The sequence below is a fragment of the Canis lupus genome, chromosome 21 (genome assembly GCF_011100685.1).
Source record: "Canis lupus familiaris isolate Mischka breed German Shepherd chromosome 21, alternate assembly UU_Cfam_GSD_1.0, whole genome shotgun sequence".
NCBI classification, from domain to species: Eukaryota; Metazoa; Chordata; class Mammalia; order Carnivora; family Canidae; genus Canis; species Canis lupus.
Genome location: NC_049242.1, coordinates 5,454,570 through 5,482,375, shown reverse-complemented (window position 1 = coordinate 5,482,375; position 27,806 = coordinate 5,454,570). Strand labels below are relative to the sequence as shown.

The following is a 27,806-nucleotide window of genomic DNA, read 5'->3' as shown; positions in this document are numbered from 1 at the left end:
TTTGTATTCAAAAGAGAGGTTTCTGTGAAGACATACATCTTTTTCTCTGGAACAGGGTTTCATACTGGCACGTAATAGCTTTGTTCCCTTCCCATTCAAGCAAGTAATAGAATTTTGCATAGTCATTCTGACTCTTCTAATTTCCAGATCTGATTTTGGAGAACAACATATTAGGATACCCTAGTTTCTATATCTATTATATTTCATTAAAATTCATTTGGCTTCCTGTCTCTCCGTAATATTCAATCTTTCCATCTTCCCTTCACAAATAGATTAACTGGTTCGTGTCCTTTGATGTCAGAATAAGACAACCACTTTCAGAGTTCTATCAGTTAAACTCTAAAACTTCCATTTGACTCCTTGGACCTCCTGTGAACTTCCATAGGTACAAGCCCATCTTAATAAAAGACATACTCACTCTGGGCAAAGTAGCGAATCAAGTAAAGACTGGGAGGAAGCCCCTCCACAACTCACTTCTGAGACTCTTAATCCATTTATTACCATTCTTCTCTTCCCTTGCAATGTACAGGACTCTGATGGTGACCCTGACCTGTGCATATCTCTCCCACCCAAAGCTTACCCCGTGTGTGGCATTACCTTGAAGACTTTCCACATAACAGATAAACCAGTAGTTGGTAATAAATTAATTCATGCACAGTTACTTAATCCAAGTAAAGTACGTGATTTTTTTTAAAGGGGGTGGAATGGTTCTGGCTTCATCTTATTCAGTATTGTATCTCCAGAGCTAACATATTGTTACATGTTACTAACAATACATGTTAGTATTCAACATATGTTTAGTAAAATGAATGAATGAAAGAATGAATAACATTAATACATGAAAATATAATCTCACAGAGAAAAAAAAAAAACCCCAATGTGAATTTTAAGTGGTTGAAATTGAGACCATATTTCTCCTAAAACCTTCTGCTTTATCCCCTCCCCATGCATACTTTCATCTCGCAGTGTTTCATGTGTCTGTGTGTCTGCCTGTCTCTTCCACTGAATTCTGAGCTCCTCGAGAGATGTGTTGAGCTGTTTTATCTCCTGTCACTAACATCCAGAGAGAGAGAACATTTATTTCCCCCACTTGTTTCTAGCCAGAGGGGAGCAGGAATATCTACTCTCCTCCTCAGAATAGCAAAACATGAGGAACTGATGCTGGATGGACTGAGGCCCTGAGAGAGAGGGCCCCAGGTCCATCACTGAGAAGGTTCTTAGCTTTCTGCAAGAATGAATTCAGAGCAAGCCATTTAGAAAAAGGGACACAGGGTTCCTAAGTGGTTCAGTTGGTTAAGCATCTGACTTTGGCTCAGGTCATAACCTTGGGGTCCTGAGATTGAGCCCCACATTGTTGGGCTGTCCTGTCAGGGGGAGTCTGCTTCTCCTTCTGCTCCTTATGCTGCTCATGTGCTTGCTCTCTCTCTCTCTCTCTCTTTCTCTCTCTCAAATAGGTAAAATCTTAAAAAAAAAAAAAAAGAAGAAGAAAGAGAGAAGAAAGAAAGAAAGAAAAAAAGAAAGAAAAAGAGATAAAGATTTATTAAGTATACAAGTAAGAAGGGAGCTGCTTCATAGACAAAGTAGCAGTCTTTCATCTCAGGTAAGGAAGAGGACCCTTCCTCCCTTTGCCTCTAGCAAAGGGTTTTATAACTTGTCGCCGTTGTTTTTTAAAGTAGCTAACCATATAGGTAGGGCTTATTCTTAAGCTTTGGGTGTGTCACTTAACCTCGGGAGGTTAGTTTTTCCATCTTCTTAGAGTTGTGGAATTACCCCCACAGGGAGCAATTTTAAGAACATCCAGGCTTTATGACTTTTACTGCGGGAGGGAGTGGGGTCTTGTGGTCTTCCATGAGTCAGATCTTAGGATTTTCGTTATGACCTGCTGACTTTTAGGTTAAGGGTCAGCCTAAGACCAATATGTCTCTAGAGTCTTCCTTCCTTCCTACCTCAGAACTTCCAATGTCTCTCGAAGCCCTCTTTCGCCCCTCTCTGGGGTGCTAACTTCATTGGGAAATGAGGAGAAAGAATCAGACAGCCCTTTCAGGTCAGCCTGCCCTCAGGATGCCCAGATGTACTGTCACCTTCGTAGGGTAAGTGTATGCGGTTGGCTGGAGAGTGAGGGAGTTCCAGAGCCTGGGTGGGTAAGTCTGCCTAATTCAGAAGTAAAGTCTTAGCTGGACCATGACAGATGCCATTTCTAAACCACAGTGTGTACCCAGCCTTACCTGAATCGGCTCGGAGTGCCACAGCTAAGCACAGGGCCTGGCTTGTGATATGAGCTCAAAAATGAGTAAGCTTAATGAACTAATATTGGCAGAGATTTTGTGATGCTTGAATAAAAATGTGAAGAATGACCTAGATAAGCACAAAGCAAATCGAATGCTCAGGAAAATGGGGAGCCAGCTCTCACTCAAAAGTCCAGGAGTCATTAATTTATTTAGAACTCTAGGGAATAGGATCAGGCTAGGTTGAGTTGCAAAAAGTCTAACGTTGGCTCTGTGTTTCCTTGTCGCTACCCTATCATTAATGTGTTGACCCTGAGCTGGGGGACATCCCAGCAATCCCTGATACCTAGAAATGCCCCTCCTTAAGGTATGATCTACGGGATTCTGCCTCGGCAAGATATTCTTTAGAAAAATAAAAGATGAAAAAGGGAGAAAATAGAGCATTATGATCAAGAGTATGGGTTCTGAAGTCAAACTACTTGGGTTCAAATCCTAGCAAAGCCACTTGCTCACTATGAGCTTAGCAACGTTTTTTTGAGCACTCCAGGCCTTAGGGCCATCATTCCAGAAAATAAAGATACATCATAGAATAACTACGTGGATTAAATGAAGTAATCTATGTAAAACATTTAGTGTACATTACATTTAACGTAATAAATACATAAGTACTCGATGGATATATGCTTGACAATTGTATTACCTCTTGCTTTTTGAGATTTGCAATGCACATATGTCCATTTGGAGCACCAAAATACCCTGCACTAAAGAAATGCATGAACTTTGTTCAATACAGGACTTCCCAATCTATTTCACCATGAGCATTTTTTTGGTTGGTTTTGAAGTTATTCTTAACATCCCATGCAAAACCTTTAGGCAAAATTGCCATAGGACTGGAAATGTAAAAAAAAATAAAATAAAATAAAATAAAAAAAGGACTGGAAATATAGCTGATGGCCACACACACCCCTAGTGACCATCAAACCCTAAAAAAAGAAAATATAATTCAGAAATACCTGCTTTGGCCAGTGAGTCATTTCTGAAGCCTAACAGTATAGCTTGCCTTCACCATCTGCCTTTTCATGACCAGTGCTGTACACAGGCCTTAGTTAATTGAACATGCAAAGAGCCACCCGCAGGCAGTGATCTCAGTATATATTTTGACTCATCATCCAAGGAAATCAGAGATGAAAGCAACATCTAATGGCTGAGGATACATAAATAGCCATTTCCATTCACTTTCAATTACCCTGCAGAGGAATCTGGTCACAGATGAGCTCAGTAAATTCACAATATGTTATCCTCAATAGCCAAGCTGAGCAAAATCACCTAATTTGTTAGAACATCAATCCTATAAAAGTGTGCCAACCCTAATCATTTTATGGCTTCAGATTGCTTAATGGTAAAGCTAAGAGGACCCCCAGGGATGCCCAGGTGTGACCTTCCATTCATCAAGTGCAGACAGTCTCCTGATAACATGGATACAGTAGTGTGACAGGTGCCTTCCACCAAATTATCTTGGAAAAATGTCCAATCTTTTGAAAACGAGGATTACATTGTGTTTATTTCTGAATCCCTAGTGATGGTCATGATATCAGGCACATAGAGGTCGCTGGACATATATCTTTTAAACAAAAGATAAAATAAATGATTGGCAGTTACCTTGGTGAAGAAGAGAGAGAGACAGAAACAGAGAGACTGAGAAAGATGGAGAAAAGCTTTTTTCTAATGCATCTCAATCTGAAGGTAGAGATGAAGGCTCTCTTTGCTTCATTCCATCATTGACAAATAGTTCTGGAATGCTGAAAACCTCAGAGTACAACTGGTAGAATAATGTAACAACTGAAAGCACAGACTCTGCACCTTACTTGAATCTCATATGAGATTCAATCTTGGATCTGTCTCTTAGTAGCTGTGTGACTTAAGGCAAGTTAGTTCGCCTTTCTGTGTCTTTAGTTACTAAACCATCAGACAGGGATAATAATGAGAGTTGTCATGAGTAAACAGATTTCATATATCTCTATCTACCTGTCTCTGTATATCTATCTATCTATCTATCTATCTATCTATCTATCTATCTATCTATCTACATCTATATCTATCTATCAAATGTTAGCACAGAGTAAACATCATGCAGACTTGTGCCATTACCTTGTGGGGGCAGTTGTGTGGCTCATTCAGTTAAACATGTGACTCTTGATTTCGGCTCAGGTCATGATCTCAGGGTCATGATCTCAGGGTCATGAGATCAAGCCCTGCATGAGGTTCTATGCTGTGTGTGGAGCCTGTTTAAGAGTCTCTCTCTCACTCTCCCTTTCCCTCTCCCCCCTTCCCCTCCCTTCTCCCTCTCTAAAACAAAAATAAAAACTTGTGCCATTACTCTGTGAAAGACAAGTAGCAGAGCAGTAACAAGTTTATGGACACTTGCCCTCATGTAAATTGCCCTCTGTGATTGCTGTTCCTTTTTCTGCATCTCTTAGCATCTCACAAGGCTGATACAGCGTGAGGGCCCTAAAGCCTGGCAAGCAATAGTATATGTTTGTTTGGCCTTGCCCTCTACTCAGATCTCTCTGGAACCTAGTTGAAGTGGTATCTGGTCAAGGACATCATTAACCACATGGCAGACTGGTGCACATTGGTCTTCCCTGTTCTTTGCCTTGGCGCCTCTCACTCATACCTTCCACCATCCAGATCTCATGATAAGTTGTCATAATAATTTGTAGCCAAGCAAACCCCCACAGCTGTATCCAGGAAGCTGTAGTCATATCCTAGCTTAGATATCAAGTCAGTATAACACAAATTCATATCATTACCAGGATAATTATTACTGCCTGATCAGGGAATCATGCTTCTTAGTGGCCTTCCTTTTTCCCAATGAAAAAAATGCCTTTTTCAAAAATCAACTTTATTGAGGTATAAATTACATATAATAAAATGCTCTCATTTTAACTGTTCAGTTTAATGAGATTTGACAAATATATGGATCTGTACAACTAGCAACGCCTTCAATACATTTCCATCACCCCAAAAAGCTCCCTTGTGTCCTTTAGCCGGAATTTATTCCTACCCCAGTCCCAGGCAACAACTCAAATGCTACTGCAGATGAGTTTTGCCATTGCAAGAATTTTCTATATATTTTCTTGTATGCAACATGTTTTTAAGTGTTATCCATATTGTTACATGTTCTAGTGGTTCTTTTTTTTTTTTTTTTTTTTTTGCTAAGTAGTATTCCAACATATGGATATGCTGTAATTTGTTTATTCATTCATCTGTAGATAGACATTTGAACTGTTTGTAGTTTTTTTACTATTATGAATAAAGCTCCTATGAACTTTTATGGACAGTTTTTCCTGTGGACATATGTTTTTATTTCTTTTAGGTAGATTCCTAGGCATGATTGCTGCTCCTATGGGAATTTTGTATTTAATTTTGTAAGAATCTGCCAGACTGTTTTCCGAAGTGTTTTACCATTTTATATCCCCATAAGTTACTAACAAGAGTTCCAGTCATTGCACATTCTTGCCAATATTTGATATTGCCAATCTTTCTAATTTTAGTAACGCTAGTGAGTATGTGATTGTATCTCATTGTATTTTAAATTTCACTCCCTGATGATTAGATGTTGAGCATTTGTTCATGTGCTTATTGGCTGTTTATATGTCTTTTTTGGTGGAATATCTGTTCAAATCTTTTGCCTATTTTCAGCATGGCTTTCCTCATCTTATTATTGAATTCTGAGAGTTCTTTACATGTTCAGGCTACTCAGTTTCTTGTAATGTCTTAGTCTGGTTTTGTCCTCAGAGTAAGACTGGCCTCCTAAAATGAGTTAAGAATTATTTCCTCCTCTACTGTTTCCAAAAAAAGTTGGTGTAGAATTTGTATTATTTCCTCCATAAGTACTCAATGGAATTCACCAATGAAGCAACCTAACAAATCTGTAGCTTTCTTTATGGCACATCTTTTAACTTTACATGCAATAGCTTCTATAGCTATAGAGCTATTTAAATATTCTACTTTTTGGTTTTGGTAATTTGCACTTTTCAGGAAATGCTTATTTCATCCAAATTTTCTATTTTTTTAAACATGAAGTTATTCATAATATTTCCTTATTTTTCTCTTAATTTATAGTGATAAAGCCTGTTTTATTCTTGATATTTGTAAGTTGTATCTTCTTTTTTTTTTCTGATTGGCCTGGATGCAGGCTTATCAATTTTAACCATCTTTTCAAAAAATCAGCTTTTGGTTTTATTGATTTTGTTGGTCCACTTTCTATTTAATTACTTGTATTTCTTTTTTAAAAATCAATTAATTGATTAATTCATTGATATATAATATATTATTAGTCTCAGACCCCAGTTGTCCGTCAGCAGATGAATGGATAAAGATGTGCTACATATATATATGTATATACAATGGAATATTACTTAGCCATCAAAAGATATTTTCTGTTCTTACCTATTAGTTTCTTTTGTTTCTGTTGGAGTTATTTCCTCGATGGTATCCAATAGCATCTTCTTACAGTGGAAGCCTAGATAATGTCCCTGTTCATTCTGATACTATTCCTTGTTCTCAGTCTAGTAGAACCACTCTTTCTTTTGATTTGTTTTTTTCTTGATAGTTTTTCATTCTTTTACTTTCAGCCTAGGTCTTGATATTTAAAGTGGGTTTCTTGCAGGTTTCATAGAGTTGAGTATTGCTTTTTTTTTTTCAATCCAATTTGACTGCCTTAGTCTTTTATCTAGTGCCCTTAGTCCATCTACATTTCATGAATTATTGACATGGCTGAGTTTAAATATACAATCTGCTGTGGGCTGTTTATGTTTGTCTGAATAAATCTTTTTCTCAGCCTCATTTCTGAAAGATATTTTTGTTTAATAGAGAATTCTAGGTTAATAGGGTTTTATTTTTTTTCTTTTCTTGGTAGCTTAAATATTTTTCCATTATGTATTGGCTTGTATTGTTTCTGGAATGAAGTTTGACATTTTTATCTGTGTTCTCTTTTATGTAATATGATAATGCTCATTTCCTTTACCTGTCCTAGGATCTTCTCTGTATCATTGACTTTCAGAAATTTGGTGGGGTTTTTTGTTTATCTGATTGTTAATTTTGGTTGGGATTTGTTGAGTTTCTTGGATTTATAGTTTTTTGAATTTTATCAAATCTGGAAATGTTTTCCCTTTATCAAACTGCCTTCCTTTCTTCTTGGATTTCATTTACATGTATGTAAACTACTTGAAATCCTTGCAAAGTTTGCTGAAGTTGTACTCATTTATTTCAGTCTTTTTTTCTTTCTCTGTTTCCATTTGAATGGTTTCTATTCCTACATCTTCAACATCACTGATCTTTCCTTCTACACTATCTAGTCTTTTGTTATCTTCATCCCGTAACATGTTTATTTTAGACCATGATTTTTCATTCTTGGAAATCCCATTTGTTTCCTTGATGTATTTTTTTTAATCTCTCCTCACTAACTTCATGTTTTTCTGTAATTCCTTGTGCCTATTTGTTAGAGCAATTTTAAGCTATTATAGTCGATTCCTATCTTCTTTATCATTTCTAGGTGTGTTACTTATGACTTTTTTTTCTGGTTATGCCTCATATTTTCTTGTTTCTTTACATGTCTAGTAATTTTTATTGGATGCTGGGAACTGTGATTTGTTACATTCGACATACCTTGATTTTGTTGTCTTCCATGAAAGTGTGTTTTGTTCATTTTGGCAAGCAATCAAAGATGAGCTTGATCATTCTGAGGTTTGCTTTTCAGTGTTTAGAAATGTCCAGAGTTGCCTTTATTAGATCTAGGATTAGTTTAGTCCTATTACTAGAGGGTGAACCTTCTGGGATCCCTTTTTAATGTTAAATGAGGCCTCACTACTTTGGTTAGTTGGAACTCAAATACCTCTCAGTCAAGTGTGATCTCTGAAAATTGCTGATTTTTCAACTCCCAAGTGGTGCTTTGCTTGGCTGGGAGGAGTTTTCAAGCCTCTCATAGATTAGTATTTAGCAACAGATGCAACTGGACCTCTATGCAAGTCTCTGGTGCTCTTTCTCTGCATGGCCTCCTACTCTCCAGATCACTGATCTACAAATGCCAACTACCTTAGCCTCCTCAACTTCAGATTTCTCTGTCCCCAACATAACAAGACCACTGAGTTCTGTTTGGGCTCTCCCTCTATGAGTTTCCATTCCAGAAAGTACAGAAAACTGGAATAGTTGAGTAACCTCACATTGCTTTTTTCACCTTCTCTAAAGGATCACAATCTTGCACTGTCTGTTGCCCAAAGTTTGAAGACAGTTTATTGTATTTTTGTCCAATTTTCTAGTGTTTATGGTGGGAGAGCAAGTCCAATCTCAGTTACTTCATCATATTTGGAAGTGGAAGCCAAACATTGTGTTTTAATTGCTATTATACTGCAGCCAAAATGGTTCTCTGATTTAAGTAAAATTCACATTCATCTACAAAAGACTTCACCTTCTCCTTCAAAATAATCCCTTTTCATCATTTAACAGGTTTAGGAAAAAGCAAAGAATAAACGGTCAAAGAACTCCTCCATTGGTTATATTGGCAGGACTTCCATTAAAAAGGTTATGTACCCTTTTCAGTTAGCAACACTCCTCTGCCTCTCCACTTTTCCTCTTCGACATTCTTGGTTCTGGATTCCCCATGCAGTACATCATGCTCCTCATTCTTTCCAAAATGCCTCTCAACAGAATATCCTGCCTAATTAGCCATCTGTTCAAAGTCCAGCTACCCATTCAGGGACCATATTTGTGGGCTACACTTCAGTGGTGGTGGGAGACTAGCTCAAGGTTTATTGCTTTTGACCAAGGTAACATCTGTTCTTTTTAGTGGACTCCTTCTGGAGACAACAGTTCTGCCTTTGTTGTTTAACCCAAAAGAGTACATCTGATCAGCCCAGGTAGGAACAAAGGCCTCTTGGATAGTCATTGGGAATGAACATCTTAATTAGATCAGGTCTTTAAATAATCTCCAGGTAGATAGTTAATAAAACTGGGGAACTTTTAATAACATTAAATCAAAATACATCTCTCAACTTCCAGTCTCCAAAAGAGCAAAAGAGGGAAGCATTCAAAACACTTCCTACTTAATTGACTTCCAAGGGATAATGCAGTTACACCTGGCCAGTGTTTATAGGTTAGTTTGTTGTCGTTGCCTTATTTGTTTTGTTTTTAATTATTGATTTTCCACTATTTTAAGTAATTTGTTAAATAGCATGTTTGGAATAGTTTACTTATTAACTCAGAAACATTTATTTCATGCTTACCACATGTTGTGCCCTATGTTAGCCATTTCCTAGGGATGGATGTGGATATAGTTACCATTCCCAAGATGCTCACAGTCTCCTGGAGGAGCAAGATGTGTAACTAGCTCACTCTAATATAGATATAATATAGATCGTTATAATATAGATATAGCATTGATAGTTACATGCTTAGAGTGCTATAGGAACACAGAAGAGGGAGTAAGTCTCCATGTCACTGGAAAAGCTACCCAGAACAGGTACCATTTCAGTAGTAGATTATGGTCAACATAAAAGCATCTAAGAACCGAGAGGGTTTTGAACTAGGAAGCATTAAGTTAAATATTAACAAAACAAAATAGCTTTTTCTGGGGCTGCTGAGTGGGCTGAGTGAAGATATCTTCATGTTCAATGCATAGATCATTATCAGAGAGAAGGAGAGAAAACAAGAGACCAGATCTGATGTAGCTAATTCCACAAAGAAAGAAGCCAGAATTCTGTTCAAAAGCTAGGTAATGACAGCAAATAAGTGACTAACAAGCACGTTCTTCTTGGGAGCCATGAACCTCTCCATCCATGAAAATTACATTTCTGGATGTGTGCACATACACAGTTCTCTAAGAAGAGGTGTTTTAGAATGCCAGGTTATCAAAGTATCACATAATCTCTAAATGTTATGAACCATTGCTGCATAGTGAATGGTCATATAATAACAAGTTATGAAATCAAACCTCAAGTTTGAGCTTCATGTCCCCTGTACACTACCCATGTGACATTAGATATATCCATTTATCTCTCTGTGACTAAGTTTGCCATCGCCTACCTTGTAGAATGGCTGTAAAAGTCAAAGTATGTCATAAAATATAAAGTACTACACCATCGTTACCTATAAAAATAAAAATTAACATAAGTAAATTCAACTTTAGTTTATTACAAGTTCTTCGTTGCTCTTTTAAATACAGCAGATCCAGGGGCACCTGGCTGGTTCAGTTGGTGGGGCATGCAACTCTTGATCTGGGAGTTGTAATTTCAAGCCCTATGTTAGGTGTGGCGATTGCTTAAAAATAACATCTTTAGGGGCATCTGGGTGGCTCAGTCTTCATCTGCTTTTGGCTCATGTCATGATCCCAGGACCCTGGGATAGAGCCTCACATCTGGCTCCCTGCTCAGCAGAATCTGAGTCTTCCTCTCTCTCTACTCCTTAGTCTGCTCTCCCTCTCACTCTCTTTCTCTCTCCCTCTCAAATAAATAAAATCATTAAAAAATAAATAAAATAAAATCTTTAAAATAAATAAATATGGCACATCCACTCTAGATGTTAATTCCTATTTGTATGTGTGTGTGTAAAGTTTTAAAATTATTTCAGGGTGAAAGTTTTCAATTATATGCAAAAGAAAAGAAAATACAAACCTCCATGAACTCATTTCTGAAATTACTTAGCCAATCTTGTTTGATCTATACTCCCAACTCCTCCTCCTTCCTTCACTGGGTTACTTTGAAATAAGTCCAATACTTTATATTATTTTGTCTGCATTTACTTAGCACATTTGTTAAAAAATAAGGACTCTTTTCTATTTTTTAAAAGATTTTATTTGTTAGTTAGAGAGAGAGAGAAAGTGAGAGACAGCACAAGCAAAGGGGAGGGGGAGAGGAAGGGAAGCAAAGCGGACTCCCTGCCAAGACCCTGGGATCATGACCTGAGCCACCCAGGCACCCCAAAGGATTTTTTTTTTAAACAAAATGATATTATTTTTAACATAACAATAATATCGTTATCATACCCGAAAACTACGGTAAATCTTCAGCATCAACAATGTTCAGATTTCCCTGGTTATCTTCTTGAGCCAGCTTCCAAACAAGGTCCACACTGAGCCTTTGGCTGATAGGGCTCTAGAGATTCACCCCATACCCACTTCCCTGACCCTCCTCTCCAGGGCCCTGGATGCCCTTCCCCTGAAGCTCCTAAGCCAGAGCTGATCCAGTCAGGAATTGTAGCAGCAGCCTCAGGCACCAGCAGGTGGATGGGGAAATTAGTTTTGCTGCCATAACCCCTATCAACCAGGGCTCAGTCTGATTTTTCTTTGGGCTTCTGCTTTGATTTCTCTGATAAGCTACTGTCTACTGCTTTCATGATTATCTGGGGTGTTTTTAAAACCGGGCTACAAATTCTTTGACACTCCTTCTATTGAGAGATGAGGTCTACGCCCACTTGAATGTGGGTGAGTTTTGACTGTTTTGACTAACAAAGTGCAGCAGAAGTGATACAATGTGACTTACGAAGTTTGGTCATAAGTGGCCCGGGAGCTTCTGTCGTCTTTGCTGGACCAGTCCACCACACTGTTAGGAAGGTCCATCAGCATGGAGACTGCGCGTGGGCATTCTAGTTCACAGTTCCAGGTGAGCCCAGTCTTTACACCATCCCACCGAGCACTGTACCCATGGTTGAAGGCATTTCTAGATGGTTCCAGTCCCTCATCATCTGAGTCACTGCAGATGTTTGAGTGTTCCCAGTTGAGACTCTGAGGTGTGATAAAGCAGAGACAAACATCCCCACTTAAGTTTCATTAGAGAATCAATACCTTGTCTGAAATCCTGACCACAGAACCATTAGCATAACAAACTATGTTTTACGCCACTAGATTTTGTAGTGGTTTGCTATATATAGCATTAATAATCACCCTAGCTCTTGTCATTCCTACCTCAGTGCCATACGCTGACTGTCCATGACATGGGAGACCCGCTAAAGAAACAGACTGATATTCACCATTCCTTCTGCAGAATTTAATGGAATCCCTGTTACTAGAAAAGTGACTCACTCTGACCTCCAGCTATACCCATCATCATAAGTCCAGAGTGTCTTGGTTCCAATTTTTCTAGAAAATAAACCTCTAGATGCCAGGCTTTGTGGTGGTGGGAAAAGGGTTCAAATAGCCTAAATTTCTATCGATCTTCATTAAGCCATCGTCAGCCTGCCTCCAGTTCTCCAGCCTCCCCTGGATCTTGCAGAGTGAAGCTTCATTGTTGGCACCTTGTTTGCAGGCACTTACATTTCAGCTGTTGTCACTCAGCTAAGTTGACACCCACCAGCTTGTCCCTTCTAGAGTATCTGTTGGCATATGATATCCGTGGTGATTTCCTCTCCCCTTTTCTCCAGCCTTGTGTATTTGTATCTTGTTTTATTCATTCTCAGGCTTCCGCTATCATAGAAGCAGTACAAGGAGAGAGGACTGGTCTTATTTTCTGAATGTGGACTCATTCATTTCCTGCTTTCTTGTTCGCCTCTCACCCTCACCATACGTGATGCCTGAAATTGCTGAGTTCTGAACTCAAGCTTTCTTTTCTTTGCTAGAGACCTTCAAACAGTCTTCTTCTTTTCAGCCCTGTGCCTCATTCCCAACTTCCACAGTACCTGGACACCTCCAAGTTCTGAGCCTTGTAAGATCTCTGTGGGGTGGACCAGCTCACCACTGACAAGTCTCTTCTTTTACAGACCTGACTCATAAAGTTCTATATGGATCTTATATAGATCTTAATTTTAACATAGTAAAAATGATTGGGAAAATTTGAACATTGATAATAATAATACAAAGAAACTGTAACTTTTCAGTGATGATAGAATTGAGTTATGTTTTTAAAATCTTTTTCATTTAGAGATACATATTAAAATATTTATGAATGAAATTATATCATGATTAGGATTTGCTTCAAGATTCAGTGGGGGGAACTGGGTATAGGTTCATATAGGTATATGAAATAAGATTGACCTTATTTTTTTTTAATTTTTATTTATTTGATGGAAAGAGAGCACAAGCAAGGGGAGCTGCAAACAAAGGGAGAGGGAGAAGCAGACTCCCCATTGATCAGGGAGTCCAACAGGGGACTCATTCCAGGACTCCGGGATCATAACCTGGGCCGAAGGCAGATGCTTTATTGACTGGGCCACACAGGCGCCCAAAAATAAGATTGACCTTTAACTTGAGTGAAACGCAGATTTCCTGTCCTTCTCCAGACTTTTCCTTTCCATGTGGCCTTCCTCTGTGGTCTCCTCAGCAGCATAACTGGCCTTCTTACAGAAAGAACTCCCAAGAACACAGCAGTGGGAACTGCCAGACCTTAAAGCTTAGGCCCAGAACTGGCACAGCATCACTTCCTTTGCATTATATTACTTAAAGGGAGACACTGAGCCATCCCAGATTCGACATAGGAGGGGTCTACCAGAATATGAATACTGGAAGGCATGATTCATGGGCTAATTTTTGGAGACAGCTATCACACCTGCATATTAATGAAAACTTTACAGCCTGAAAGTTAAGATGTCTTTTTATTCTCCAGCTGAGGGCTGCTCTGGGCCAGCCATTTGCAGTCAGCAGAGAGATAGTGATCCTTCTTTCCCTCCACTTAACATCGTCCTCTTCTGCAGCTTGCCAATGTTTCTGACCCAGCCAGTCTCAAAGCAGGGAGATGCAAGAGCAGTAAACAAGGTGGGAGTTTATAGTGATATTACTATAAGACGGTCTCACTCTCTGGGTTTGGCAAATGTTTAGAGCTGATATCTTCTCTTGCAAGCGGACAGCTGGCTATGGCAAAGTTGGTGCTTTCATTAAAGTTCTTTTGACATCTCCCTCCACACCACTGGGGACGTTTTGTACTTTCCACAACTTGGACAAGATATTTGTCTATGGCTCACCATGTGTCCATAAAGCTCAGGTTTTTCTTTTGACTATCCAAAGAAGGTTCTATGCTGGATTCCCCTCACTGCTCATCTTCTACTCATTCGAAGCTGCTCTCTTGGGCAAAATTTGGAATGGCCCCAAACTGGCTGAATCACATTTCCCACAATTGAAAACATTACTCATACATCCTTGACCCAATAATCTCTGAGAATGGAAATTAATCTCGATATAGCAACATTTCCTTTGTTGGTGCCACCAAAGAACCTAGCTAAGCCACCATATCTATCGGGTGTTAGATATTCCAGGGACAAGTCAGACACCAGTCCATTTTGTCCCCACCATAGCAGGGAACTTCTCAAACTCTTCAAGTGAACTCATTGAATATCCTCTTTTTGAGGGATTGCACACCAAATGTACCTCCTTGGATGAAGATGAGGGGCTTATAGCTCAGCTGTCCCCAAATAAATCTTCTCCTAGGTACCACTCTCAACCTCTTAAGAGCCTCAGTGTGGTGAGGGATCAAAAATTGTGTCCTGGGTTTCGTTACCTCCTTTTCACAAGTCCCCAAGGTGGTCCATCCCACTTTGGAATCTGCTATCTATCTATTGAGTCTGGGGGTCTCAATCGTGACTTTCAATCTCATGTCCTGTCACAAATGATCTGTACACACAAGCTGAATTCATCATCCAATTCCTAATTCAGATGTTTGCTCTGCAGTCTTTTTCAAGCGCTCCCCAAAGTACTTTGAGACAGGTGGATGGAGAACAGTTATTTAAAGAACACAGAAAATATATAGTGCTTTATGTCTTAAAAATGATTTGTATCACAACATCCTCATATTTCTCTACTTAAAGGAGAGACAAAATACTGACAAGTGCCCTTTTCTCCCTTTACTCGGTACAGCCACACAGATATTTATAGACTAGGAACCAGGCCACTTTCCTGCAGAGATGATTGGGCATCCTGGGCCCATCCTGGTGACTACAGGAGCAGGCAGCCAATGACAACAGAAGCTTGTATGTGGCTCCTGTTTGCTCAGTGCTATTATGTTTCAAGGAATCACAGGTGATGTAGAGGAAATATTACATAAAATGCCTTTCAGTCCTTTTGAGAATTACTAGGGAATGATATTTAGAAGAGGTATCTCAATTCCTACAGCCACTGTTGAACCATCAACCTGTATTAATGAAATTTATATTAGAAAAGAACCTAAGGTAATTTGCCAATGATGTAAAGTAATAAGAATGTACATTCTATTAGCAGTTTGGTTGGTTGTTACATAAGCAAAGGAGAAATGATTATTTTCTAACTTCATTGACAATTAAGAATATAAAAAGAGGACCTCTCAATAGAAGCTGAGTGGCCCAGCTCATATGGGTTCCTGATAATGGCAGATCTGTGCCACTACCAAAGAATAAGGGAGGTTTTAATCACCCTCTCAAAGAAAAATCCATGTCACATGAAATGTGCAAAATTGAGCAAAATCCACAAAGAAATGATCATTTCAGAGCCATCACATACATGCAATAGCTTGACTCAGAGCATACCATTCCAGCCCAATGGGTACTCCAAATCCCAGGCCATCATTCATGGTTGCACAGGCTGTGTATTAATAACTCCAGGACTCCAGGGCACTGTTGACAGAGCCAAACCCATCTCTGCAGTGTCTCTGCCAACCTAAGAGGCCTAGCTTAATTGGAGATGATGGGCTTCAGACTTAGAACTGTTGATTCCTTGACCCATTATGTTGCACCTGTACTGGGTACAGGAACTCCCTCACAAGTATAAGGAAGAAGGGCCAAACAAATGTGCTTAGGGCAAAAGTGGGACTGACATTAGAGAGAGAGAGAGAGAGAGAGAAATGTGCATGAAAATTCAAGATAAATCTTTAAAGGAACTCTTTAAAAAGTAATACTTCTGAATTCATTTTTTAAAAAGTCTTTAAATCTCTTTTTTTAAAAAATTATTTATTCATTAGAGACACAGAGAGAGGCAGAGACAGGCAGAGGGAGAAGCAGGCTCCTCACAGGAAGCCTGATGTAGGACTTGATCCCAGGACCACAGGATCACGACCTGAGCTAAAGGCAGACACCCAACCGCTGAGCCACCCAAGCGTCCCTAATACTTCTGAATTCAAAAACAAGTTGTCTGAAGACAAACATGTTTAAACATTTTTGTGTGTGTGAGCCAACCCATTAACTGAAGAATTGTACAGTGGAATTGTGAAAAACAATTGCTTCTTATCATATATAATAAACCTTGCTAAAAGGGCAGTTGTGAGAAATGCTTGCTCTTATCACAGTGACTCTCATGGCCTTTCTACAACAGCAGTGTGGTTTTATTTAGCAGTGACGTGCTCCACCTAGTGGGCAGAAGTAGGAATTTAAGCAAAAACGGTAATCTCTTCAATACATTTCATTTCCTCTTTAAAACTTAAATCATGGAATTAAAGAAGAGGTAGCTGCTTCACTGACAGCCCATAAAAGCTGTATTGTAGCAGAAAGACTTGTGTGAAGGTCAAAGGTCTTTGGGCCATTGTAAGAGCAAAACCATTTTTGAGTTTCAGAGTAGCACAAGTTTTCTAAACTTCAGCACTATTGGCATTTGGGGCTGGATCGTTCTTTGTTTGGGGCGGGGGATGCTCTTCTCTGCACTATAGGATGTTTAGCAGCATCTCTGACCTCTACTTAGTTTTCATCAGTGGCAAATCCCCCACTCCCCTAACCACCGGTCTTGATGATGAAAAATGTCTACGACATTGCTAAATGTCCCCAAGGAAGCAAAACAACACCAAGTTGCGAATCATTAGAATAGAGGGACGACATGCCATGACATCATTTACTAAGATCACTCTCTGCTTCCTTGTTGAGAATGACCAGTGAGCAACAGAGATACCAGATAGGAATGGAGAGTGTGAATGTGTCTGTGTATTTTTAGCAGCTGACCTAAGTATGAATAATGCTTATTATTCCATCAATTCATTTGAAGTTGCAAAATGATGATATTGTAATTTCAACATCCCCTTTTCACTTATTAACTGGAATGCTTTTTCAGAGAGAATGTTCCCTCATTTACTACTACTTATGTACCCAGAGATACAATCTGTATGAGAACTATAGAAAATATTCTTTTCTGTTTACCAATTTTTAAAATAATGAGTTACCTCACTAGCATCCTCTAAGGGCGAGCAATTAATGCTTTATTTTTCATGTGGCATATTTGTCTATTTAGTATTATTTTGAATTCATGTATTTAAAATATATTTAGTGTTCAATACATTGCAGTTATGGCTTTTTATGTTGAAGTTCAAATTGTGCAATCTTCCAATTGCCTTATGAGTCTTTTGAGAGCAAACTAAATAGTCCTTGGTAGCTTTCTTCCTATCTGGCATGACAAGATGGTGCATACATTTCCAACTAAATATGCCAATTTTTTTCCTAGATAAAATATCTGGTTTATACTGATAATTCTAATTAAAAACATGACACAGATTTTGTTAAATACAGCTCTTTTCTCTTTAGCCAAGATCCCAGGCCTGAGAAACAAATTAAATAATAGACTATCACATAATTATTCACTTGCTATTTATCCCACAAAATTTTAACCCACGCCATAATTTTAGAATAACAATACTGACACTGCCACCAACAGTGTGATTACTGTCAACAGTGTAAAATTATTTTTGCAGGGTTTTTTGTTTTACATTAGAACATATCCCACTAAAGAGGTACACATTATTGCATTTTACAGCAACTAGACTGTGTTAATTGGCTATTTATTTAGGTACACTTGCTTCATTACTTTTTTTAAAAGACTGTTTTAGTTTACAGCTGAAGGAGAGTGGGAGATACAGGCTTCCAGTTATGGAATGAATAAGTCATAGGAATAGGGGCACCTGCATGGTTCAGTGGTTGAGTGCCTGCCTTTGGCTCAGGTGATGAACCCAGGGTCCTGGGATCGAGTCTCACATCGGGTTCCCTGCGGGGACCCTGCTCCTCCCTCTGCCTGTGTTTCTCCCTGTGTATCTCATGAATAAAAAAAAAAAAAAAAAATCTCAAAAAAAAGAATTCATGGGAACAAAAGGCACAGCATAAGGAATATAGTCAATGATATTGCAATGGTGTTGTAAGGCAATACATGGTGGCTACACTGTGGTGGGCATAGATAACAATGCATAAACTTGTCAAATCACTAAGCCATATATACCTGAAACTAATGTAACATTGTATCAACTATACTCAAATTTAAAAATTACATTTGAATGGTTTTATTTTCTTTTTTAAGGATTTTATTTATTTATTCATGAGAGACACAGAAGAGGCAGAGACACAGGCAGAGAGAGAAGCAGTCTCCATGCAGGAAGCCAATGAGGGACTCCATCTCAAACCCCAGGATTATGACCTGAGCCAAAGGCAGACGCTCAACCACTGAGCCACCCAGGTGCCCCTATTTTAGAATTTCATAAAAACATCTAAATGACTCCAAAGTGAAATCAATAAAATGTGGTATGTTTAAGGAAGTCTAATTTCTAATGGTGTCCCCTCCAACATATTTTCTCCCCTATCCCTTATTGGTAACCATTCTTAAACAATTATGGTTAAACCTTCAATTTTTTAAAAATATAAGCAGTTATTTTTGTGTGTCTGTGTACAGCCTTGTTTTCTTTTTTTTAATTTTTTTATATTTATTTATTTATTCATGAGAGACACAGAGACGGAGAGATAGAGGCATAGAGAGCAGGCTCCATGCAGGGAGCCCAATGTGGGACTTGATCCCGGGTCTCCAGGATCACGCCCTGGGCTGACGGCGGCGCTAAACTGCTGAGCCACCCAGGCTGCCCAGCCCTGTCCTTCTTAACATGTTACAACATACTATCATCTAGTTTGCTTTTCTCACATCAACAACATAGTAGCTGAGTAAATTCTACAGCAACATAGATTCCATTATATGGATGTACCAAAGTTTTTTAATTAATCCTTTAATTTCGACTGTTTCCTATTTCTGCTACTGCAAATAATTTTGAGTTGTATCTTTTCATTTTTTAAGACAATGTCTGGGATAGATTCCTAGAAATTGGATTGCTAGATCAAAGCATGAACATGTATATGTAATGTTGCCTGTTATTAAAACTCCATTGGACTATTTTGCAATGGCCACCAGGATGTCAGAGAGTATGTTTCCCCACAACTTCCTCAACAAAGTATGTTGTCAGACTTGGAATACTGCAAACCTATAGATGAGAAATGGTCAACTCCATACACTTGTAATTTTTTCTTAATTTTTTCTTTTCTTATTATGAGTACGGTTATTTTTTCATGTGGTTAAAAACCATCTGCATTTTTCCTATGAACCATCTACCCATTCCTCTGACCCAGTTTCTGCACAGTTGCTGTTTTTCTTCTTTATTTTAGAAACAAGTCAATCATTTTAGTTAAAATACAGTTTTCAACCCTCTAATCATATAACTTCTCAGATTGCATTTTTCTTGAAACATGGTGACTAGCAAAAAAATTCCAAATGCAGTTATACCACCATCAAACATGAGAGAAAAACCACTGGGCTTGCCATCTACAATCCCCTTGTCTTTTTAAAACAAATTCTGCACCTTATATGCCAAGACCTTGTTTAGAATTGAAGCTTTTCTCTGCCCTATCCAATGGATATCCCATTGGGGATTCTCATCATCCTCAACCTCTTAGCTACATCTGAGAGGACTAAACACATACCTCCTTAACACTGATTTTCATTTGTGTGGCAAACTGTCTAGGTACAAGTTACTTGAACCAAACTATCTCAAAATTCCTTTTGGAAAATGGCACGACATTAATAAAAGTCAATACTCAAGTCATTTACCACTTCCTGCTCCACTTACTTGGTGACAAAATAAAGCAGTTGGAGAAAATGATACCTAACAATCTCAATGTGTTTAATTATCTGGTCTTATGTCAGTTCCTTTTCAAAACTCTAGTAGAGACTACCTAAGCTGCCTTTAAAATGTAGCTCCAAATAATTTTTCCAAGTTCACTCCACAATTCTTCTCAGAAGGTCCTCTACTCATTATCCCTTCAAACTTCTCATGCTTTTTTAAAATACACCACTTGTTCTGAGTGTGGGCTCTGGGCCAGAAGCATTAGCATTACCTGGGAGCTTGGAAATGCAAATTCTTGGGACCAATCCCAGATTTACGGACTCAAGAAACTGAGGCAGAGGTCCAACAACACACATCCCACCCTGTGAATGGTGTATGCTCAAGCTTGAGAAAGCAATGACTTAAGACTTACCTTTCCCGTGATATTTAGAATGCCCTTGCTAAAAGCTATTAGCTTCTTACTGCATTTCATAATTAAGTTCCAGATATTTTTTTCATGTATATGGTCTCCTCAACTAAACTATAAAGATCTAGAATAGGTCTATAGACCATAAAGGTCTATAAATCAGGTCTTTAGCTCATTTTATCAAACAATATAGCTGGTTTTAGTCATGTTCCAAAATTTGCAAAAACATAACGACATCTACCTTGATTTGCTTTATTGTTGCTTTGAAATATCTCAATAAAATAACTCAACAGACATTTCATGAAAGCAGTCTTAGTGAACATGTAACAAAACTGAATGTGTTTGCCTGATCCAATTCTCTCAAATCTGTTGTTTCAAAGCCTCACACTGGGAAAATGTAAATGAAGCTTCTGGCAGGCCCAGTCCACGACCTAACCTCTGGGAATAGGTAACCTTATAATGACAATAGGAAGTTTACAGATGTTACCAATTATTTGAGATTTGAAGACTCCTGATCATCCAGGTGGGCCCAATGATGTCCTCCTAAGAGGGAGTTGAGGGAGATACCACGACCAAAGAGAGAAGACTGAATGATGACAGAGGTAGAGAGACTGAATGATGACAGAGGTAGAGAGACTCGAAGATGCTACATTTTTGGCTATGAAGATGGAGGAAGGGGCAAAGAGCCAAAGAATGCAAGGAACATAATTCCAAAAGCTGGAAAAGACAGGAAAACAGATTCTCCCCTAGAGCCTCCAGAAGGAGCCAGCCCTGCCGAAATTTGACATTGGCCTAGTAAAACTGATTTTGGATTTCTGGCCTTCAGAACTGTAAGAGAATTAATCTTTGCTGTTTTATGTCACTAAGCTTGTGGTAATTTGTTGCCGAAGCAATAGGAAACTAATACAAAACTTTTGATGAGTTTTTATTGTGAAATATTGGATTTAGAAAAAAAGTACAAAATGTCAACAGTCAGATGTGTACAAGTACAGTATTTCAATAGTCTATACATGTGAACAGCTTACCAGGTTCACCAGAGAATGCATATTTAGACCAATACAATCTAAAAAGAACTGCAATATTCACAGGCTATTAATACATAAATAACTTGGGCCAAAATGACCCTCACTGGTAAATGCTAATTAATAGCTGAAAACGGGCTAAAAAGCACAATACAGCACACCATAGTATCTCCTTACAGGTCCACATTTAAAGAATATCAGCTCATTATGTCAATACACTACAGATCCAGGACTGGGACTCAATTACTAGTTTATACAATTGCAAAAAAACTTACGTTATAAAACAAGGTCATGGAATAAAGAGAGGGCATTTAATTAGGACTAAATACTGTGAAGCCCCTAAAAAGTTTTAGCCTTGGAATTTACAAAACTTAATTATTTAGACTGATTTTCAATTTTTAATCTGTTTCCTAAAAAGGGGGGAGGGGCACCTTGGTTTTTAGTAGCAGCTCCAACAAGTTATAAGAACTATTACAGTTTATTTTAAAATCATAATGAGCACTGTGGATTGATAAATGGCTATGAAACCACAATATAAAACATTATAAAGTTTAAAGAAAGGTAATGACTATCTTATGAATTTAGCAAATCCTGCAAATATTAAAATCTGTGTTAAGAAGGCATTATCTATCATTGTTGAGAGCACTAAATTTAGGAAGATTATTGCATGAAGAGCTCATAAAAATAAACTGGTTTAATTTTTCCAAGTCTGACTGATTCAATCTTTTGCTATTACTTCAAAATAACCCTAGATAATGTTTTCAAATTAGACAAAGAATTACTTGATACCAATGTATAATGGAAAACTATAGGAATAATCTCCTGAAACATCAGTTATGTTAAAAACAATTATTATAATCACCTGGTGTTCTGAGGAAAGATGATCTTTGACCTGACATTCATAATCATTGTTTAAAAACAACTTAAAAACTACTTTAGTTAACAGTTTACTTAAAACAAATTTATCCTTGCCCATAAATTCCTAAGAGAAAGAACTCTCTCCCACTCTATACAGTGTATCTAGCAATGCTTGATGCTTTACAACTGAACTAAAAATCTGAACTGGCATTTATTAAGTAGATAATTCCATTAAAGGCTGAAAACCACTGGATCAGAAAATAGTCAATAACTTTACATAACCTATCCCAACCTACCTTAATCTTTTATAGACAATTTTAAAGACTCTGATATATTTTTCTTATAAATAGTGCCTGTATCTTACAGTAGATTCCAATTTATTCAAAGATACTCATGGACTGATCTGATTTAAGTTATTTAAATTTTTCCAGATTTGCTTTAAACTTACAAATCAAGTATGGTGTACATAAATATTAACTTAGATAACCACATATTATAGGGAAAGCAGATATATGGACCACTGCAGAAAAATTATAAATTTTTAAAAACTTTTATAAAAGAAAAATAGAGAACATGTAATTCACAAAATATGAACATGAAGCCATATGAATGACATAAAAAATAAAATTACTCTATCAGAAATGATTTAAAATCAAATCTTTGGGGAAGTATTTTTACATAATTCAATGAATTCAGTGACCAACAGCTTCTCATATAACACAGAAACAAACCACAAAATCATCTAGAGTCCATATGCATTATCAGTTCTTAATGCAATCTCAAACATTTTACTTAGATTTCCTTTTGAAATAGGCTTCTGTACATATGCATTTATATACAAACATTTATTAAACATGATTTTAAAACAAACTGTATGTACAAAAGATCAGCATTCCTATAAATAAAAACATTAGGTGGCAAAAAGGCACTTGTAAGTAAAAATCTACAGTAGTTTGTACAAAACAACACATTTTACCTTGGATACTGTACAATAAACATTAATTCTTATACCAATAATGAAAATACTAGTTTACTAACTAAAGTTAATGGTGTAACTTTTAAAAACATATTTACATATTCTCTGAAGTTCATTTAATAAAAGCACCATGATTTTCTCCTAAATTCATGTTGATGAAAAGTAAAAACACAATTACCAAAAAACCAGTGTTTACCATTTTCCTTGTTTAAAAAGTTTTTGTATTTCTAAATTGAAAACTGTTTTTCTGAAATTAGCATAGTGTAAAACAAAAAAATAAACAAAACCAAAAACCCTGCTGCTCTGACTTCTGAAAACCGTAATCTACTCTATTATTGCATGTTGCATTTTATAAAGAGCACTACCCATGCACTCCTTTACAAGTGTTTAATACTATTGCTGGCAAAAAAGTTCCTGGATATCAAATAATTAAAAAGTAACTTCAAACCAGTTGAAGTTTTATTTGAACGTTTTACAACTTAAAAAATGCTATATATCAGTTACAAAAGTGAATAGGAAACACGCCAATTCATCTGGTGTGCAAAAATATTTCTCCACTACACAGAATTTAAGGGCTTCACAGAATTTTTTTTCAAATTTACATTTTCAGCAGAAATACATGAGTAACTACTTTCTCAAGGGGATGTTAGTATGCTTCCACTTTTGTCAAACTTTTTACCCTTTGACAATGCTGCAACCTGTTTGAGTAGTTCTCTGTTTTTGGCCTGTGGGAGACAAAAACATTTAAGATGAAAAATGCTTGAAATATAAGTCATGTTGAAGAATACTACTTATTAATGCTATGCTTTTCACTTACACAACAAGATATCATTGAGACACTAAGAACAGATGAAAGAGTTGGTGTATTAAGGTTCATCTGTTTAATGCTGTATAATGGAGAATCAAAATTCTAGATTGGTTTATCAGCCCCCTTTGTAAATGTCGATATTAATAGAATTGTTGTCCAAAGATACAATCAGTTAGAAAAATAGCAACTTAGACAATCCATTAAGAAAGGGTCAAATTTTAAATAAGAAAAAATGTTTGGCTCTTTAAGTTAACATAAAATGAAAACTATGAAAATAAATTTTGTAATTAATGACTCAATGACTCAGAAGAAATACTGCCCAACAAACTGCACAAGTCTTCCATTTGATGTTTACCTAATTTATAGAATAAGCAAAAGAGGTCCTTTTTGCAAAAATATTCACATTTTTATCACTTTGCCAAATGGACCCTCTCAACTTAATGCTATTCATATAATTTTTTTTTTTGAAGCACCCATCAGGAATGCCTTTTTTGATCTCATTTTTGTTCCTTGAATTGCCATAACAGTCATTAGGTACTGGCTTTGATGTAATCTGAACATCTATACATCATCATTTTCATATCTTTGAAAGGATGAAATGATCTTTCAGAGATTCCAAGTTTCACTTTGCCATTGATCTGAATTTAATGTGCACTTCATTCAAACATTCCACACACCAAAGACATTGTCCTTGAGCCAATGCACTGTGAAAATTACCAGTGTTTAGTAAAGAGGAGTGTGTAAAGACAGACCTTCAATGAGTATTTTCATACTATGAGACTGCCTTTGTCTTCCTGTTAAGATCTCTTAGCTGTGGACACACAGGTAATAAAAAATCTTCGATATACACAAATACATTAACAATCAAACACTTTTGTGGAGTTTTTGAGCCAAAATGTGGAGAGTGTTTACCATAGACAAGAATCTGAGCACTGCCCTAAAAGCAACAAGATTTTCCCTCCGGTTTAGGAAAACCATTTATTTTCCTTCACAAGTCTTAAGACTTTTTATTATCTACATAATACTTTTTTTTTTTTTTTTTTTTTGTAAATCCCAGTGCTTCATCTCCTACTCTAATTTTGGCCTTTGGGTGGCAAGATAACACCTTGCGCCTTCTCTGTACACCATCTTAAGCCAGTTTCATGAAACATAAACCTTTCCAAAGCTTTGTACTTTGACTCCCCCATCTTTCTTCAACCAAACTCTCCCCTATTAATGCCTATCACTCCTAAATACAAATATTCTTAGAATGATCTCATATTTGCAAATCTAACCATTTTTATGTCTGACTGCATGATTAACAGCAATTTCTCCCTATTAATTAGTTAAGTAAGGTGACAAGTTTCAATCTCAGGGGTGCTTACAGGGCTCAGTTGGTTAAGCATCTGACTCTTCAGCTCAAGTTGTGATCTCAGGGTTGTAAGATCAAGCCCTGCGTCAGGCTCTGTGCTGGACATGGGACCTGCTTAAGGCTCTCTCCCTCTCCCTCCTCTGTCCTTCCACCCCCAGTCCTCTTTAAGGAAAAAAAAAAAGTTTATATTTCAAATTCAATTCCAATTTTAAATCTATAAAATTGTAAAGAACTTAAAAAGATTTTCATTTTCCCTTTAAAATTAAAGTTTGAGAAACTCAGAAGACAAATAATGAGAATGCCTGGTTAATGCCTGGCACTAACTTACTTAGTGGTAAGTCAAGTGAGTACACTTAAGATCAACTGGTTTATTACTCAGCTGACCAATCCTAGTCAGTGTAATAGTTTTAAATTGTTTTCTTTTTATTGTCAACTACATGTTATTTAATTTCTAACTACATAGACTCTCCTGTCAAAACCAGAAATCTTTTTTTTTTTAAAGATTTTATTTATATATTCATGAGAGACACACACAGAGAGAAAGACAGAGAGGGAGAGGCAGAGACACAGGCAGAGGGAGAAAGCAGGCTCCATGCTGGGAGCCTGACGTGGGACTTGATCCCCAGGTCTCCAGGATCACACCCTGGTTTGAAGACAGCGCTAAACTGCTGAGCCACTCGGGCTGCCCCAAAACCAGAAATCTTAAAATACAGATTAATGAAGGCCATAAAAAAAGCAGTATGTTCACAAATGTGCCTCAAAGAGATCACCATCAGATATATAAGGTATATTTATCCAAAACCTTTTATATGGACGTGCCAAATCATTAAAAAGTTAATATCCAAATTATCTTTTCTCAGTCATCAATAGGAAACAAAGACAAAAATCCAAGAGTTCGTAATTTTCATAATTTAAGTATGAAACACAAGAAATCAAACATTAGGTGTTGAAAGCAGTTTTCCCTTTTAATTTTTTAGCAGCTATTTCAATTTGCATTTATATACTCAATCTCCTAAATGCAGCACTAATAAATTTATTTGCTGATAAATTATGTAACAAAAAAAGCCCTTAGGTTGAAATAAACGTATCCGTTGTTAAATGGAGGTAAGTCCAAATCTGTCTTATTCTAATTTAGGTACACTAAAAATATATTTTAATGTAAAAATTATGTACATGTTCAAAATTTTTATCCTAACGTTACTTCTGTATTATGCATCCTGCAAAAATCAAATAACTTAAAACTCTTAACAAGTTAAGCTAAAAATGTTTAGAAACAGTGGCCTAAAAGAAAGGATATCTGGAGTAACACAGATCTTGCTATGTAAACCTGGAATCTATTTTCTCACGGATAAAACAGAACTTCACCACCACCTCAAAAAGAGCTAAAAGAACTAATCAAATATATAAAACACTTAGCCTAACACAGAGGTTGATACATAGCAGGCACTCAAATCTTAGTCCCCTTTTCCCCTTTATTAACATAGTTCCTAAATAAAAATATTTTTTTTTATTTGGAATTCTTACTTTAGACAACCCTGCTACAGGGTTGTGATCACAAAAAGAAAAATAGTTAACTGTTTCCCAACTGGACAGAAAACCCTTTTAGTACATGGTTGCTGAAGGGACTACAGTTAAGAGAGGGTACACAACCAGCAGAGTATCTCTGGCAATTAACAAAAAAGACAGAGGGAAGTGATCTGATAACAAGGAACAGAAACCTGAGTGACCTAAGGGGCGGGAACACAAGAGAAGTAAAGTTTAATCTCAGTCACAAGATGTAGGTTTCTATGTCAGTTCTGATTGTGACCACCATTTCATCTGTAAAATGGAAACTCAGTTACTGGAAAAAGCAAATAACACAGCCTATGTGGTATCATGTTACAGATACTATGCTGCTATATAAATACTAGTTGCTGTTCTATCACATCAAAGTTCAGCTACTGACCAGGAAGAGTTAGGCTTAAGATACCGATCAGGCTAAGATGTCAAAGAGGAGGTCCCCTTTGTTTACAATAACAAAGTAAAACAACAAATTGCTCTTTTGGACAGTGAGTCATACTAAGTTTTATCATAAATTTAAGTATTGCTCACAGTTTTTCTGTTACTCAATTCTGGATTTACTCCAGAGTTTTGGTTATACACTTTAAATCAGAGATCATCATGCAGAAAATTATGCTGCCAAGTAATCCTTCAACATTAATAACTCAATGAGAAAAATAAGAAAATCATAAAACAAACACATACTGGTGGATGATAATGTATAAGAACCCCAATTATATGGACAATTTCTCAGGAAAGAAGGCATATGGACACTTCCATAAATCAATACTCATTCAACAAATTGAGTGCCTACTATGTG

At 37.2% G+C, this 27,806-nt stretch overlaps 1 protein-coding gene across 25 annotated transcripts in view; it reads right to left on the bottom strand.

Moving 5' to 3' along the window:
* The window catches only part of FAM76B (family with sequence similarity 76 member B), a 177,743-nt gene that overhangs the window by 133,961 nt on the left and 15,976 nt on the right, over positions 1-27,806 (bottom strand). For 22 of the 25 annotated variants that reach the window (XR_005375415.1, XR_005375412.1, XR_005375414.1 and 19 more), the window contains one exon: positions 11,762-12,003. Coding sequence is in view for 17 of the 25 variants with exons in the window: in XM_038568241.1 (XP_038424169.1) it covers positions 11,762-12,003 (242 nt within the window). In the remaining 8 variants the exon portion in view is untranslated. Of the gene's footprint in view, positions 1-11,761; positions 12,004-21,340; positions 24,014-27,806 lie in introns of those variants that run through there. The other 3 variants (XM_038568252.1, XM_038568257.1, XM_038568256.1) reach the window with 1 other exon arrangement.